The sequence below is a fragment of the Hippoglossus hippoglossus genome, chromosome 7, assembly GCF_009819705.1.
Source record: "Hippoglossus hippoglossus isolate fHipHip1 chromosome 7, fHipHip1.pri, whole genome shotgun sequence".
NCBI lineage: Eukaryota > Metazoa > Chordata > Actinopteri > Pleuronectiformes > Pleuronectidae > Hippoglossus > Hippoglossus hippoglossus.
In genome coordinates, this window is record NC_047157.1 from 1667425 (window position 1) to 1685484 (window position 18060).

General features: G+C 41.7%; 1 protein-coding gene across 1 annotated transcript; it reads right to left on the reverse strand.

Annotated features, from left to right (window-relative positions):
• Window positions 1–900: 900 nt before the first annotated feature.
• Window positions 901–16964, reverse strand: LOC117765139 (serine/threonine-protein kinase 38). The gene is made up of 14 exons (XM_034591450.1): window positions 16886–16964; window positions 13620–13757; window positions 12890–12941; window positions 12365–12487; window positions 10801–10884; window positions 10580–10703; window positions 10337–10491; window positions 5873–5984; window positions 5682–5743; window positions 4966–5083; window positions 4751–4874; window positions 4453–4548; window positions 3517–3611; window positions 901–3426 (listed from the first exon to the last, which is right to left on the reverse strand). Exons 2-14 carry the CDS (start codon window positions 13748–13750, stop codon window positions 3290–3292), a joined length of 1413 nt encoding a protein of 470 aa, XP_034447341.1. The 5' UTR covers window positions 13751–13757; window positions 16886–16964; the 3' UTR covers window positions 901–3289.
• Window positions 16965–18060: the final 1096 nt, after the last annotated feature.

Genomic DNA, 18060 nt, shown 5'->3' on the forward strand with positions numbered 1-18060 from the left:
TTGCACTCCTCCACCAACCAGTAGTGTTGACTAAAAGGTGTTTTGGGAGGTTACTGTGACCTACACATTTGACCTTGGATCACCAAATTCTAATCAGTTCAGCCCTGAGTCCAAGTGAATGTTTTAACCAAATTTGAAGACATTCCCTCCAGCTGATCTCAAGATATCACCCTCAAGAAAAACATAACCATATTTTGTGAGGCCACCGTGACCTTTGGCTACCAAAATGAAATCCTTTAATCCTTTTGTCCAGGTGTATGTTTGCAACATATTTGAGACTGGACCCCTTTCCCCCCAGTAACATCCGCCCCTGCTTACATCAATCATGTCATTGTCACTACTCACTTTATAAAGGATTAAAGTTTGTCACCAATGGCCTTACTAATGGTTAATACACCTTATATTAATTTCCACATGTGCCATTAAAGAACAGCTTGAGTGATGTCACTGTTTTGTTAATCCGTGACTGATGAAATGTTTCACTTCATCCTACAAATGAGATTTTCAGCTCCTGTGAATGTCGAGCAAACTGCAGTTCAATGTTCTCTCAGGCTTTAAAGTGACGCATCATTTGAACTTTTTGAGACAATTTTAAAACTGATTTTGGAGCAATATTGCTTTGATAAAAGCAATAATTATTTTAAATGATTCATTGATTAAATGATTAATTTGTACGCATGCATAACCTGTTTTTCAGTTTAACAGGGTTTAAACTTGGCACTCAGATATTTTTGCTTTAAGTTTAAAATCAGGTTTAGTTGGTCTCATTGGGACTCCAGTCTGCTGAAGATCGGATCTTAAGTTGACAACTGACTCTGGTTCGGACTGACTGTTCCTCTAGGAGGCACAACAGAGGAATTACAATGAAGACGATCAGATGTGAAGGAAGACACAACTCAGTAAGTGCAGAGTAATTCATTGTCAAATAGCAGAAAACAAAAACAGCCACACGCCACAGAGAGAACAGTGGTTTAAATAATGTACACCCACCTTCCCAAACCCGCCCCCCCCCCCCCCCACTTCTCACTCTCAGGTCACATGTGCTACAGCATACACACACATCTGAGCATTGCATGTGGAGAACATTGCATCGTTTCTCCAGATCATGAAAACATCCACACGCACTATCTGAAATCTCATTCACTCACCCACCAAGTGGCATCATGAAACCAGACCACATGCTCTGCTGCTGGAATCAGACTCATCTGCTGTCTGGTCAAAGCATGCGGAGCAGGAGCATTCCAATAATAGTCAAAGAAAAAAGCTCCTTGTGTGCTTTTCTACAACGTGTTACAACGTGCTGAGCTTCATCTACACACTACCTGAAGAGGCTTTTTACAACAGACGATAAGGAAAACCTTCAGACTGAGCTGGTGCATACAGAAGATCATTCCTGCCACAAACAGGGAAAACGTGAGAAAATGTTAAAGAGAACAAAATGTCATTTTTTTAAAAGTCAAAATTATAAAATACTTGGTCTGATTTAAGTCAAAACTGTGTATTTAAAATTAATGTCAATCTTACAAAATATATATATACATATATCAAAATGTGATATAAACTAAAAAACAATTCTGACTTACCAATATGATTCAATTTGGACTTAGTGAGTCAAACCTACAAGAGTAGCTTATAATTTGACTTCATGAATCTTTTTCGATAAATTTCAACCATGTAAGAGGCTAAATGATTCAATTTATGGTGTCAATATTGTCACATTCCAAACGTTTCATATTTTCTCCTGGGAAAGGAGAAATGTTCTTCTAGTTGCACCTCAGATCAGGACGAAGAGGAAAATAAAAGGTCCAGACCAGTCACACAAACACCATTTTAAAATTATTGTGGCAAAAAAAAAAAAAGGAGGAACTTCTTCTCCACGACTCCATAAAACTTAATTTACATTCATTTTAAATGACAGCATTTTGGATATTGTGTTCACTGGAAAATGTTAAGCCCTGTGCTCCCAGATTTGAAAGTTCAAACATCCTGACCTCAGGAATGAACAATTATGCTATTACACATCAAAATATATTAAAGAAAAAAATCTCAACATACGGTTATCAACCAAAACATTTCAATGTCTTGTGAATGTAGCAGCTGAAGCAGAGGTGAAGAGGGGGGGGGGGGGGGCTAACATTAACAAGCAGAATTGTTTCTCTTCATCCAGGATCATTTGAGGCCATTTGTCATGAAACGATTACTTATTCTCGCAAGGCTGAAGATTTTGAATCTAGAACTATTGTCCCCGGTTTTTCTGCGGCGTTACATTAATGCAGCAAGTCGAGCTGACGCTCTGTCTTGGTGGCTGCAGTGAGTTCAGCAGTTCTATTAATAGATCCATTCATCTGCTTTAATTTAAGTTTGAATGGGAAGATGTACTGACGTATGACAAGTTTGTGGCATTAAAATATTCCAATGCAGACATTTGTGGGGAAAGTTTTCTTATCCGGTCGAATGAAAACACCAATCCAAACAAACCAATGGGCCTGACTTTACTGATCAGACATCACATAAGGTGCTCAAGGTAATTGAACATAATGTCAAATGTAAATGTAACAAGACTCTTGTGTTTTGTTTCTCACAAAATGCATCATTCTCATATTCACACTTATCAACAAGCAAATATTCCTAGCACTAGTCTATAAAAGGACTAAAAATCTAAGTTTAAGGACGTGACGTGTCAGAGAGATGAAGCAGAAAGTCTTTGGTTGGATCGTCTGAAAGAGCCAGCAGCACTGAGCTCTTAGAGGAAACGAGAAACATTTGGACAGAATCCCTGAAGAGCACCTAGTTCACTTCAAGTGACAGCTGAACGCAACGTCTGAGTTGACAAGTCAACATAAAGCAGTGAGCCGAGTGGATGTCCTGATTTAGAACAAGAACCCCTGGTAGGTGCAACAGACTGCTGCTGGTTTATAGAGAGGGAATGTAGATGATGCTGGTATCAGGAGTGAAGACGTCCCACTGCATCCACTGGTGGAAAAGGCAAGTGGAGAGAATCACTTTAATCCCACAGTTCTGTTCTCAGGTATAAGCAGGAAGTAGAGAGGTACCCTCGGAAGCATCAGAGAAAGAGAAGACCTGCGGAGATGAAGGCAGCAGTTCCTATGGTGGAAAGCAATGGATGTAATTGAGCCCCATTATTATTTGCAAAGTCCTGTGACGAGAATCCTCATCAGTCAGGTACCGCTGAGAACAGGAAGCGTTCTCCTTCAGGGCTGAAGTTCAGGGGTTTGGACGACTCATTCAGGTTTCGTGGCGGTGTCGGATAAAAGCCAGTTGAAGGTGCTCATCTCTTTCCTGACTTCATGTAGGACGGTATGGCTCCTCGGGCGGTCAGGCCTTCGAAGCGTTTGTATGTGTAGTTGATGAAGACCCAGTCCTTGTTCTTCAGGTCAACCTCAGTCTGGTTGGACACTGGGGTGGCTGGAGGAGGAAGAGGAGGAGCAGGGTTTTCAAGCACTTCACAGCAGAGGCATGAAATTTGAAATGTTTTCATCAGGAACAGTAAGGTACCTGTTGGTGTGAGGATATCGGAATCAGGGAACTCATCAAAATGGGAGGTGTCGTCGATGCTTTTGATCTCGATGGGAATGGCAGCAGGTCTCTCCCTGGAGAGCAGATCAGTCAAGTTAGAGAAGAGTCAGAGGGGGAAATGTTGCATTTGAGAACTTGGTGAGAACAGAGCTGAGAAACAGCTATGATCTGCAGTATGAGCCTGGCCTTCATAAAGCAGCTTCAAAGAACACACAAACATTAGTACACAACTCATACATGACACAAGGTCTGTGCTGGGGTTCACCAGAGGGGTGCTCCATAAAGAGGCTCTTTTGAGTGAACGTATTATCTGATTTAGCTGTTTCATAAACTCTCTAGAGAGTAAAGATAACCCATTACAATCAATTTAGAGCACACAGATCTTAACAGCTAAAAGGCAGAAAAGCTGTTTTCAGTCATGAACTCCAGAAAATGCCTGGGGACCGGAGTTTGTGTTTCACATATGAAGAACGCAGCAGCAGCAGATTCTCCAGTTAGACGGGTTCACAACAACACAGGAATCTCCGGAGGATTCAGGTCAGGTGGTGGTGCAGCAGGTAGAGGCAGGACATCTCTCCAAGTTAATGTCTTCGTTGGCGACTTCTACGTGTATACCTCTTTTTAATTTCACATGGGCTCACTCAGATATTATTATTATCCAGTTTTTACAAGGGGACTGGCAGGAAATACTCCAAAGATTGTCCGGAGCCACTGACTAACATTTGTGTTCTCTCTTACAGCCCCTCTGGATAATTGCAGGAGATTAGACTAGAGTTCAGTGCATGCCTGAAAGCAACATACTGTCTCTAGTAGTTGATAGTCTTAACTATCACTCATCTAAGTACGAGGGAAGATTTCACATGTCTCAATGTCGTAAAGTCAAAATTAAGATGAGCGTATGTCAACAGTCCTTACCTGATATGGTCGTAGTCCACGCCCTCAAAGAAAGGATTGGACTTTATCTCTTCGACAGCTACAGCCCCGATCCTGTGCTCCTCCTCACAACAGAACCTGTTCATGACATGTGTTCACTTAATATCATGCAAACCATTTCAGGTGTCAGATGCTGTCTCAGATCTTTGTTCAAAACAACAATGCATCCACCATAAATATACAAAACGAGTGCAAGCACTTATCAGCGTGTGACCACTGGCTGCATCAACGACTATAGTAAGTGTGAGAGTGGTGGGAGATGCCCAGAGGTGTATCTTACCTGAGGATGAGGTCTTTGGCCTTTTCTGATATGGGAACTTCTGGGGGAAAGGTGAGCGTCTCTCGCCAGTTCATCACTTTCCTGTACGTCTCCTGAGGCGTCTCAGAGCAGAACGGAGGGTAACCTGTAGATCACAAAGACCAGTCATCGTCATTCTGACCACATCTGGCCTAAGTCTCCCGGAGGTGAATGAGGTGGTGTGCGTGAGTCATTACCGATCAACATCTCATACATGATGACTCCCAGGCTCCACCAGTCGCAGAGCTTGTTGTATCCATTTTGCATGAAGACCTCTGGAGCGATGTAGTCTGGTGTTCCCACTGTGGAGAAAGCCTGACAGGAACAACACAAAGTTTGCTGTGAGGTGACACATTTTCTAATAGGCTTCTTGTTATGAACATTGAACATTTGTTTCTTCATTCTGATTCAGATTCATAAAAGCCTGTTTAATTTGTATTCATATTTATCACCTAGATAAATCATAACAGAATTCTAGACATGACGTTGGTATATTGTTGAGCCTGTGAAACAGATGTTGAAGTGTTGAGTCAAAAAAGTAAATATTTGTGGGGCTGGATATTTTCAAGATTACTTTATATACTAAAAAATAACTTGCTTTGAAAAATAAACATGTTACTTTACAGGAGTGTTTTCACTTTAAAAAAAATTAATTAAAGACAAAAATACAGACATATTCCAGTCCGCATCAAATATGAAGTAAATCGTAATATTAGCTGACTTATTGCATTATTCCCTTTTGTGAAAAACATTTAGGCCTCAGGTGAGGGTAAATTTACCCATTTTATTTTAAACTGTAATCTATATGCTCATATGTTCCATACACAATCTTCATAAATGTGGATGAAAAGCCAGCTCTCATTAAATATGACCAAAACGCTGTCAAAATATTATCATATCTGTTCAGACGTACCAGCTGCCTCCTGTTCCTCTTCCAGGTCTCTGCTTTCCTCTTGGAGTTCATGTTCTGGAAGGCTGTGGAGAGAGCGCAGCACACTATTTAAAGTGACACCCTCCTGTTGTATTAAGGACCTTAATGTGTGATGAATATGAGCTGAGGTTGCATGCAGACTTTAGATGAAATAAAGGAAAAGGTTTACTGACTTTGCTTACTGAGGTCACTGGGCAGGCTGTGGTTCAGGTTTTTGTAGAACTCAGTGCGGTGAGCCCTCTTCAGCCCAGTGCACAGACCAAAGTCAGACAGCTTCACGTGACCCTGGAAACACACGAAACACAATATTCTAACACTGAGGTCTGTAGCACACAGTGCGAGCCCATAACCAAGTTCAGTACAGTGCTGCAAGCTAAGTCTTCACTGCAATCATAAATAACACTAGTAGCTTAGATTTGTGTTTCATATGTAGACTGGAGGTAAGATGAGGGGCAGTGCCTCTCTCTATGTAGCTGATGGACGATGCTGGTGGCTAGCAGTGTGATTGCGAATATCACTGTCTTGAGATCTTGTGGCGACTATGGGAAACCGTGTAACCCTATCTGCATTTGTAGATTTTGCCAACCCACAACCCAAGTAATGTTAGTTGCAGTCTCACTTTCTGATCTGTATCCCGGTATATGTTTGTAAATGTGTGAAGGGTCCTGTGAGGGGACCTAAAAACACAAGTCTGCTAACAGATTATTAACAGGATTATTTGGACTGTTAAATTATTTGAATTACTCTGGCAGGTAATGTTGCTTCCTTGTTAACTTAGCTACAAACTAAAGAACATCTCTTCTGTCTCTGTAATTCTATAAAAACAATCTACATAACTAACTGTCTCTAGTTGTTTTGGATGCTGTTTGTTTGATGATATTTTGCAATATTAACTGCTCACAAAAATTAAGATTAACACTTTAATAACACATCAGATCTTGATGAACGAATTCTTCAAGATAAAAATCTTTACTGATGTACATTCTATAATTTGTTGAGAACAAAATGATGTAACAACGGTCAATGGAAACCAAAATCATCAACCCATTGAGGGCTGGATTCAAAATCATACCGAAAATCTAAGAAAAAACTGAATTCACAGGGTGATCCAACTTGCGTGACTTTTATCACAGCAACTCATAATGTGACTCAGTACTGTGTATGGCCCCCACGTGCCTGTATGCACACCAGACAACGTCTGGGCCTGGTCCTGATGAGTTGGTGGATGGTGTCCTAGGGGATCTCCTTCCAGACCTGGATCAGGGAATCAGTGAGCTCCTGCACAGTCTGTGGCGGTACTTGGCAGCGTCGGATGCACCGATACATAACGTCCCATAGGTGCTCAATTGGATTAAGGTCAGGGGAACGAGAGGGCCAGTCAATGGCATCAATGCCTTAGTCATCAAGGAACTGCCTACACACTCTGGCCACATGACACCGGACATTGTCCTGCACCAGGAGGAAGCCGGGGCCCACTGCACCAGTGTAAGGTCTGACAATCTCTCTCAGGATTTCATTCTGGTACCTAACAGTGGTCAAGGTACCGTTGGCTATGACATGGAGGTCTGTGCGACCCTCCAAGGATATGCCCCCCCAGACCATCACTGACCCACCGCCAAACCGGTCATGCTGAATGATGTTACAGGCAGCATAACATTCACAACAGCTTCTCCAGACTCTTTCACGCCTGTCACATGTGCTCAGTGTGAACCGGCTCTCATCTGTGAAGAGAATGGGGCGCCAATGGCAGACCTGCCAATTCTGCCGTTCTCTGGCAAATGCCAATCGAGCTGCACGGTGCTGGGCTGTGAGCACAGGTCCCACTAGAGCAGGGGTATTCAACTAAAATTTAAAGAGGTCCAGTTAGAGAAAATTTCTTGAAGCAAAGGTCCGGAAGATCATAATGTCTAACTATTTAGTGTGATATATATTTAAGTAGCCTAGTAGTTGTATCAACATCTGCATGTACTAAAATACCTGACTGTCAAATCAAATGAATTCAGTACGATTCAAAAACGTTGACAATATTTATTGTCACGTAACAAAAAACTGAACATATATGTATGATTGCAGATACGTATAATGTTCTCTCATTAACTAAATAAAAGTAGGGCTGCATTTCAAAATAAGAGAAAATAAATAAAATGTGAAAATTGTTCAAATAAAGGGCTTAACTTCAGAAAAATAAAATAAAGGGAGCAAAAGCTTGAATTTCCCTTTTTCTGTTTCACATCTTGACTCAAAAGTCTCAACACATCTTAACAATTGAACAGTTTTAGAATCACTTTCTTCCCCTCTTATATCCCACTCCCCCACTTTGTTCGTCTGTTTCTCTCCCTTTCTCCGTCTCACTCCTCTGTTTCTCTCCCTTTCTCCGTCTCACTCATCTGTTTCTCTCCCTTTCTCCGCCTCACTCCTCTGTTTCTCTCCCTTTCTCCGTCTCACTCATCTGTTTCTCTCCCTTTCTCCGTCTCACTCCTGTTTCTCAACTTTCTCTGTCTCACTCATCTGTTTCTCTCCCTTCCTCTGTCTCACTTCTCTGTTTCTTTCCCTTTCTCCGTCTCACTCCTCTGTTTCTCTCCCTTTCTCCGTCTCACTCCTCTGTTTCTCTCCCTTTCTCCGTCTCACTCCTGTTTCTCTCCCTTTCTCCGTCTCACTCCTCTGTTTCTCTCCCTTTCTCCGTCTCACTCCTGTTTCTCAACTTTCTCTGTCTCACTCATCTGTTTCTCTCCCTTCCTCCGTCTCACTTCTCTGTTTCTTTCCCTTTCTCCGTCTCACTCCTCTGTATCTCTCCCTTTCTCCGTCTCACTCCTGTTTCTCTCCCTTTCTCCGTCTCACTCCTCTGTTTCTCTCCCTTTCTCCGTCTCACTCCTCTGTTTCTCAACTTTCTCCGTCTCAATCCTCTGTTTCTCTCCCTTTCTCCGTCTCACTCCTCTGTTTCTCAACTTTCTCCGTCTCACTCCTGTTTCTCTCCCTTTCTCCGTCTCACTCCTCTGTTTCTCAACTTTCTCCGTCTCACTCATCTGTTTCTCTCCCTTTCTCCGTCTCACTCCTGTTTCTCTCCCTCTCTCCGTCTCACTCCTCTGTTTCTCAACCCTCTACGGCTCAGTCGTCTGTATCTCTCCCTTTGTTTTCTCTACCTGTATCTCTACCTTTCTTTTTCTTTCTACCGTCTTTTCATGTGTAACTTGCCTCTAACTCTCTCATCTGTCCGCACTGTAGAGTCGCAATGTTTACCGCCTGGAATGCACAGACTTGATTGGCTGAGTAGTATCAAGTGGGATGGCTTAACTCGCATGCAATTGGTCTGTGCGTTTCCTCAGCCGCTAAACCACTACCGTAAAGACTACAAAAGCTGCGCCGGTTACAAATAGAAGCGCCCCGTCAGGTTTTAAATCATAACCTTCTGTTTTGGCTGTAGGTCCGGGTCCGCCTGTTAGTGACCCCTGCACTAGAGGATGTCAGGCCCTCATGCCACCCTCATGGAATCTGTTTCTGACAGTTTGGTCAGAAACATGCACACCAGTAGCCTGCTGGAGGTCATTCTGTAGGGCTCTGACAGTGCTCCTCCTGTTCCTCCTTGCACAAAGGAGCAGATACTGGTCCTGTTGGTGAATTGATGCCCTTCTACAGCCCTGTCAAGCTCTCCCTGTATAAATGTCTCCTGGTATGTCCTCCATGCTCTTGAGATTGTGCTGGGAGACACCGCAAACTGGACTACCTGTGCAACCTGATTAGGCTGCAGGTACCGCCTCATGCTACCAGTAGTGACAAGGACACTAGCAGAACATATCCTTCCTGAATCAGTCAGGAAGGATAATTAGAGAGCAGCTGTCTGTGGCCACCACATGCAAAACCATTCCCCTGTTGGGTGTTGTCTTGCTTTTGCCTCTTCATTGCACCTGTTGTCAGTAGTCAGAGTATTGTATATAATATAATATTTAGCTTTAGCTATCCCTTCTGTGCTTCTTCAGAGGGTGTATTTGCTTTGCTGTGGAGTTCAGTCAAGCAGTCCTTCTCCAGAATCACTTACTCCATCTTTACGTAAACACATGTAAACTGACAAAAGCCGTTTTCAGACATGAACTCTGGAGGATGTCCGCAGAATTGCGTCCAGACTTTCACCCGAGTTTGCCCTTCACACATGAACAACAGTGCAAGAGATTCTCCGCTCTGACGCATTCATTACACAGGAATCTCTGGTGCGTTCAGGTAAGGGGTGGTGCAGCAAGCAGGGGCAGGGTGTGGTGTGGTGTAATAATTCTCCTGCGGAGATCATGTGTGATCACAGCACATCAACACTGTCAACAGACCATGACACGTGTATTGCATCATCCTGAGATATTTGTTTTCTTTTAGTTTTTTCCATTTTTGCATCTGTCTCATGTTAAAAACATCCCTCAGAGGATATCCTACTGTGTTCTCATATCAGCTCATTTAGACATAAGACAAGAGTTTTTACTAGGCAGGCTGGCTGTGAAAGTCCAGAGAAAGTCCAGAGGCTTGGACATTTGCATTTTCACATACAGTTCCTCGGGAGAATGTCAGCAGATTCTGCAGATTTCAGTGCATGTCCGGAAGAAGCTAAACTGATCTGTATCTAGTCTACTGAAAACAGTAAATGAAAACTGACTCACCCTGGAGTCCAGCAGCAGGTTGTCTGGTTTGATGTCTCGGTGGATGAAGCCCAGCTGGTGGATGGAATCGATGGCCAGCACTGTCTCTGCTATGTAGAACTGAGTGGCTTCTTCTGTCAGAGTGTCTTTCTTCATCAGCAGAGTCATCATGTCACCTGCAGCACAGCAGCAGAAACAGTCAGATTTACAGTCAGGAGAAACGGATTAAAACAGATGACAGTGTTGTTGGGTTAGAGGTCAAACCTCCAGGCAGGAACTCCATGATGAGGTAGAGGTTCATCTTATCCTGGAAGCTGTAGAACATCTTGACAACCCACAGACTGTCTGCCTCTACCAGAATATCGCGCTCAGCACGAATATGACCAACCTAACAGACAGGGACAACCACAAACACAGGCGGGTTCAAAAATGTCATTCACAAACAACAGCAGTAGTATTCCAGTTTGACCATTTTGCTGCCTCACCTGTTCTTTCTCCAGCATGTCAGCTTTACGGAGGATCTTCATGGCATATACGTGACCGGTGTCTTTCTTCTGAACCAGACGGACCTAGAGGCAAACACAGCAAAGCTCAGACCAAACCAACAGATGCTTCATCAGTGGAAAATCGTCTCTGGTCTCTCAACCAGTCGTGCTTCATTTTACACCCATCTCTATGCAGACGTATGTTTTTATCCTTATACTGACATGTATGATTCCAGTGAATGATTGCCAGTGTGTAACATGCTGTCTAGAGACTTTAACAGAAGATCTGTACAACAAATTTAGCATCTGCTTTAATGTGACACTTGGTCACAGTCCCTTCTGTCCCAGAGTTATAATGTTGTCTAAAGACCAGAAAGCCGTTGTATCGGAACATAATAAGGGTAAAACTGACCTTAGACCTTTTGCATATAAAGTCATCATTTTATGTTCTGAAATTGTGTCATGAATTTGATGAATTCTTGCATCATGGCCAAAGATGCGTCTTGGGATGTCACAGTGATCTCCGACAACTACATTCTAATCACTTATCCAAGAGGCCATGAAGAAATTCCCTCAAGACATTCCTGAGTAATTATTCCAACAAGAATGGGATGGATGGGTGGACTGATGGTTAAATACAAGCAGTCGACTCATTTGACTTAATGCGGTGCTTCGCAGCTCTGACTTAACGATGCATGCTGGACTTAAAGCAATGCATGCTAGTAAGAAATTGTGTCCAACTTTTGCCGGTGCTGCAGAACACCACCATGTCACATTACATAACTTGCGGCTGCAGGATGGCTGCACTGACAGCGATCCACCTCTAGTTAGAACTAGGGCTGCACGATATATCGAAAATCTATCGTCTTGGCGAGATCAACGTGTGCAATAGAGGTATCACAAAAGATGGCAAAAACTGTGATAAATGGTGTTTCATGCACCGCGCATTCACACTCTGCATGTCAATATATTTGACCAATCAGATGGAGTCAGTCCGCCTCCTCCAACTAAACACTACCGTGTGGAAACGTTTGTCCCGAGTTAAATTCATCACTATGAGCGGTTGATTATATAAAATAATTGTGTAGCTGTGTAGTGATCCCAGAACCTGAGGGAAAGGTAACTGCGCACAGACACACACTCCACTGCTGTGTCTCTACAGTGTGCCTGAGTGGTTTATATATATTTTTTAATGAATCTTGACTTTCTATTGCTCATAGCTTAAGAACTTCAGATGTGGCCTTGTAAGTTATAAGACCAGGGGGGACAGTTGTGTAGAAAGACATTGTTGGTATGACCTGAGTGTTTTGTGTGTGTTGTCACAGATAAAAGAGTATCTTCTCTGCGTGCCACTGTGATCCAACAGAGTACACACTTCTGTAGGTGTGTTTATTATTAAGTCTAATGCGGTGCCTGTCAAACTGGAGCATCACCTTTGATGATGTCATCAGTACTATCATCTACGGGTTGTCAAACATAACAAATTCACCATATTAACAGCACGTGCAGGTTAAAATAAACTAGTAGCAATGTATTTTTACACTGTGTGTAAAAGGGTATTTACCTCTCCAAAAGCTCCTCGGCCAATCACCTTCAGGGACTCAAAGTCTTCCAGACCCAGACGAGTTCGTTTCAGACGCAGAAACTCTGTCTCTTTCCTTGCATGCTGAGAGCGCCGAATACGTTTCTGCAGAGCACAAACCCTACTTTTAAATATATATCTTTGTGATGCTTACAAATTGAGAACTAAATTAGAAGAACTGCCTTGTAGATATGTTGGAATAATGATAAACACATCTACCAACCAACTACTTGTTGGAAAGGGGTAAAACAGAAAACAGCTACATCGTTCTGATAATTAAAAAAATCTGCTACATCTGTACAAGAGGCCACTTTGGATCAAACACTTGTGAAGACAGTCATAATGAATGCTAAAATACTGTTCACTCAAAGACAACAAACATCAAGCACCGCACAGTATTGTTTCAGCAAGCCTCATGATCTGACCAACACTTTGACGCAAATACTTTGAGGGAATTAACACATACTGCAACAGAGCATTGTGGGAAACCCTGCAGATGTAACTCACCTCTTCATCAGCCAAGCCCTCCTGATCCATCACTTTCTCCAGCTTCTGCTGTCTGGAAAGACAATTACTTGTGTTTTATAGCCACCAAATAGAGTATGCACACCCCATTATATCATTTGGCATATAGCATTATATCATATGGAAATAAGGCAAAATCATAGACTTCACTGCCACTTTGTAAAACAATGTACAACAATTCAGAGCAAAAGGAGAGACCATACGATCAATCAATCAAGTCCGATTCATTGATTGTTGAAAAACTACAAAATTCCTTTGAATAGCACACAGATGTAACCTCGCCTTACAGTCGACCACTACCAAACATTTCTGCATCCGAAAAAAAAGGCAATTTCCTCCAAGTCTTTGTGGTTCTTTCTTCTGAAGAGACAGTTTCTTGCACAATAAAGTATCTACAAGTGTAGATACCACACATAATGTGGTTGCAATGTGTGAAAACCTATACTAAAGTATAACTGTAGTATACAGTGCTGTCCTTGATGCCGAACCTTGAGTTAAGGAGGTTAAGCTCTAGTTATATTAGGGTAGAATTTGAAGACGCAGTCATTTTTCTGTTTCGCTATGAGATAAAACGATAGTTGAAGAGTACAGTGGATTTCAAACATTGGGGTCACATTTAATCCGGGCACATCTGTCGGCAGCACTGCAAAAACCTAGCATGTAGCCATTTAAAAAGAATCCCATATGTCAATGTGAAAGTCTTGGACATTACCTCATCTCTCTCTCCTCATGTTGGGCAATAAGGTTGCTGTAGAAGTTCTCCAGGGTCACTTTGGCCATAGTGACCCGCTCCTTAGTGTGGTTACTCATGGAGGAGCATGAGCTCTGGCCGGTCATCGCCATGCTTTACCTGCAAATACACGAAAACAACAAAGTGAGCCGCATGTCCACCATACAGTACACAGTCCACCTTTTGTCAGTCCACATTGCTGCCACATAGGCTGAGCAAAAGTACAGCACTGTACTACTGTACCACTGAGAAGAAAGACGCTGGATTAGATAATGGATTGCTGTTGGAAGCAGCCGAGTAGGCTGCAATGTCTGCTCTATTAAATGTAAAAATTACAATGGTGGCTACCCAGAGAAAGAGGAAGGAAAGCTATGGGCTCTGCTGCCTGAACAGAGCAATAACATTGTGACACTGCAGTTATGAAGAAATAATGACGAAATTGGATTTGTGCAATGTTAGCAGATTCCATATTTGAGACAGATGAGATTTAAGGGAAACTGAGCTCATATTTGAGTCTACATTTACACTGTAATCAAATCGGATACTGCAGTCAGTACACTCTCATGTAGTAAATTGTGTACTGTACAGAGTATACTGATTGGTGTAGTGCATACATTTCCAACAGGGTAATGTCTCAAATCAAGCACGTTGGTTGTGCATTCACCAGAGAGGACGATCACAACATGCGTTCACAATTGTCACCCATCAAAAATATTTTTACGCCGCTTGTCATGTTTTTTGTGAGTTGCGCTCATGGAACTAAAGCTGTAAACTGTGCAAGAAAACCTCTGGTGTGGTGCATTATTCAAAAGGTAATAAGGTAGAGCTGTCACAATAACAAATGTTGTTGGACGATATTTTGTCCCAGAAATTATTGTGATAAATTATATTATTGTCATCATTGTGAAACCGTTTTAAACCACTAGTATAATGAGAATATCATAGCATAATCATGCAAGTATATCCTTTCAAAGGTAAATTAACTTAATTCTAAAGAATATTTAGTCTGACATTTTAATTAGATCTAAACTGTCCAAGGAAAATGTTTCACTTCCTTGCCTTTTGGTCGCATGTGTCACACTCTGGTGCCCTGCATTGTCTACCCCAATAGCAGCCCTCTACAGAATCATTTGTCCTGCTACAGTTTCATAATAAGCTAAAGAAATGTTTACACTCCCCATAACAACATAAAAGATTCAAATGGGATTGGGTTTGGTTGTGGTGGGAATTGTTGGGTTCCTCTTGAATATTGTCAATAATGTGTATTGTGATTCTGAGTAGTACAAATAAAATTGAATTGAATAACTATAGTATTTTGTGCTGTTGCTTCATTGTAAAGCTGTGTGCAATGTTCTTTGTCTCACTGGCCCTGTTCAGACCTGGTATCAACATCCATCCTGAGAACTCCCATCAAGTGGTCAGCTCTATGTTTGTCATTTCACACCCGACAGTAAAATGTATCCTGAATGGGTCTTCTGTGACCACTTGTGATTGGATCTAACTTCCCTGCTCGCAAACAATCACAAATGTCCTGTGTTCACATAGACTTCATTATACAGTTTTTCTCCAGTCTGAGTATAAAGGTGTGTCTGATGTCACTGTGTCTGTGTGCATGAGTGAGATAGAAAGGAGTCAGGAGGCAGTGAACAAAGCTCATGCAGCTATGCTGTTAAGAAAAGGATTTATCAATTTAAGGAAAGTTTCAGTCATTATGTGCTGAACAGTGTTGAGACTGTGGTAAATCGATGTATGGTCACTGAGAAACGATGAAGTTTGTTTGATTAATTGTGAAACGGTAGCAGGTTGGAAGATGCAGTTAAGTAGGTGGTCCTTCCTGGCCCAGGACGGTTTGATGTTCACACAGCATAATCAATGTGGTCACATGCGTCCAGGACCATCTCCGAGTGATTGGATCTCTGAATACAATTAGAACTGACCATTTATGATCACATCACTGAAGACGGGTGTTAATACCAGGTACTGACACAGATAGAATCTAACTCTGTGTCACGATCCTTTTTCAAATTGAATTTTGATACTAGTATTTTTAACATAATTTCTTGTATATTTTATTTAGTTGCAAAATAAATGTCCACATATATATTTATATCAAACTTTAACGACCAATTCATTTAACTAAATCATTTCATGTTTCAACTTTCATAAAAGTGATGGAAATAATAATTGTGAAATGGCATATACTGTGATATAATCCCAAACTCATTATAGAGTGAAAACCTGATACAGTTACGACCCTATGTAAAATATGGGGATGTTTTCTTATTACAAAAACCTTTACCATGGGGGCTACATTCAAATTATTGTGGTGCTGTCAGGCTTCCGAAATAGAAACCATGTGTTTGTTGTCATACTGAACCGCCTCATGTTAAGCAGTGAGAAGTTTCATTGTATTAAGAACGAGCAGTTTGTATCCTCAGCCTTGTATTGATGATAATCTAAATGTTTGTAGCGTTTCCTGCGACCGGACCTTAGGTTTAGGTAACGTATTTTGTACAGAATTTAAACGAGGGCTCATCGTGTCGTCCTCCATAAAGACATATAGTGTTGGTAACTATTTAAAAAACATATAGTGAAGCTAGTTTTGTTCAGCTCTGGGACTCAGTCAGCGTAAACACCACGTAGCCTCTGAAGTTGTTCCTCTCGGTTGCAACGTAGCCATTCATCACCCACAGAACAAGCAGATACGAACTTAACTTAACATTTAAGGTGCTTAAACGTTATCTTGGCTCAAATCTGATATACGATGGTAAGTTTACGCAGCTCCCGATATCCCACAGCCTTATAAACAACAACTTTAACCAGCTAACTTCAGTTAGCTTGCTAGTTAGCTATTAAAGTTCCTGACTGGGTGAAGTCAGAAGATAAAGTATGACACTAAACCGGAAACCTTATTCAAAATAAAACTGACCCGTTTGAGAAGGACAGTTTCCGCACCCGTTCGTTATTAGGAACTTTATTTTGAAAGATTTCGTCGGAAAACCTCGATCTTCACTTTCACGAACTTGACAACCTGAAGTTACCCAAAGCAAACAGCGAAGGGAAAGTTAGCTCGCCAACGTTAGCCACTTCTCTGCTAAAACACCTCGAGTCGTCTGTTTTCAAATACAAGGTTGTACGGTAGTGTGTCGACAGTTAATTTGGTGTAAAGGTTAAAGAAAGAAAACACCCGACATGTTGTCCTTTAGTCTGTTTGTTGTGTATTTTCAGAGTTGTCTTTGTTCGCTTACCTTGGTCGAAGGTGCGGTGCCTGCCGTCTCTTCCTCTGTGTCACTGAGTGCTGCGTGTCACCATCAGTCACAACTCAGCATGACCCCTAGTGGCTAAACCGTGTCAAAGCAGCACGCCTGACTGGCCAACTCGGAGGTGGAGCTCAGACTATTTACAGTCAATACAGTAAATTACCTTGTAAAAACAAAAAGAGGAAACATTTTTTATTCACCATGCTGAATCAGCACAGACGTTATACTTTGCTCTCACTGATGTCAGTCAGCTGAGTTTGTGGTCTGAGTAACATATTCACACACTCCAAAGAGTCTGAGCTGTGATCAAACTGTCCTGTCCCTGAATGAAGCTTCTCACAGATGTGATAAGAAAACTAAGATCAACGCAGGCAAGCTCTTTTTTTCAGATCCTGCCGCTGTCTGACTGATGTCTGTAAATCTTGTTCCACATGGAAACATTAACTTCACGTTTCTATGTCTTTTTCTGGTGGAGTGCTTCACAGTCAACCTGCTTCATCACCAGTCTCCATTTCTCCCACTCTGATCAATAGTGTGTAGTCGTCGCTTGTGTAAACACAAATGTAAAGTCCACCATGTGACTACAGCACTCAGTCCAGTCCATTATAATCTAAACTAACTGAAAATAGAAACGTACAAATTTATCTTAGCTAAATTGTAAAATTTTACCCTCAAATTAACATAAGAATCAAAAGCAGCAGTAACTCAATTGAGTTTACAGTAGGTCGCTGCTGGTCAATAGAGGGCGATAGGGTGCCACCCCCTTGATCTACAAAAGAAAATATAGATAATAATGAATTCATGATTGTCATAATCTTTTTAAGAATAGTTCAATTAATTAGATTTTCATAATTTCGCCTTGAGATGGTTTTCATACCTTTGAATATCCAGTTGGCTGCAGCATGTTCAGTGTAGTACTGCCTCTTTCAGAATGATTTCAACCAGATCACTGTCATGGACTGTGAGGCTCTTCATTCAGATATCAGGTACTCCAATTGTGGAGTATGGTGTACTATATAAGATGTACTTTGTACTACTAGAACCTCAATGGGATGAGGACATCTAAATGCACTGACCAAGCTCCCCATGGGCAGGGTACATGCATGATTTTAATGAGAGGGTAATTGATCACTTTGCTGCTTTGAATGGGAGATGAATGAATT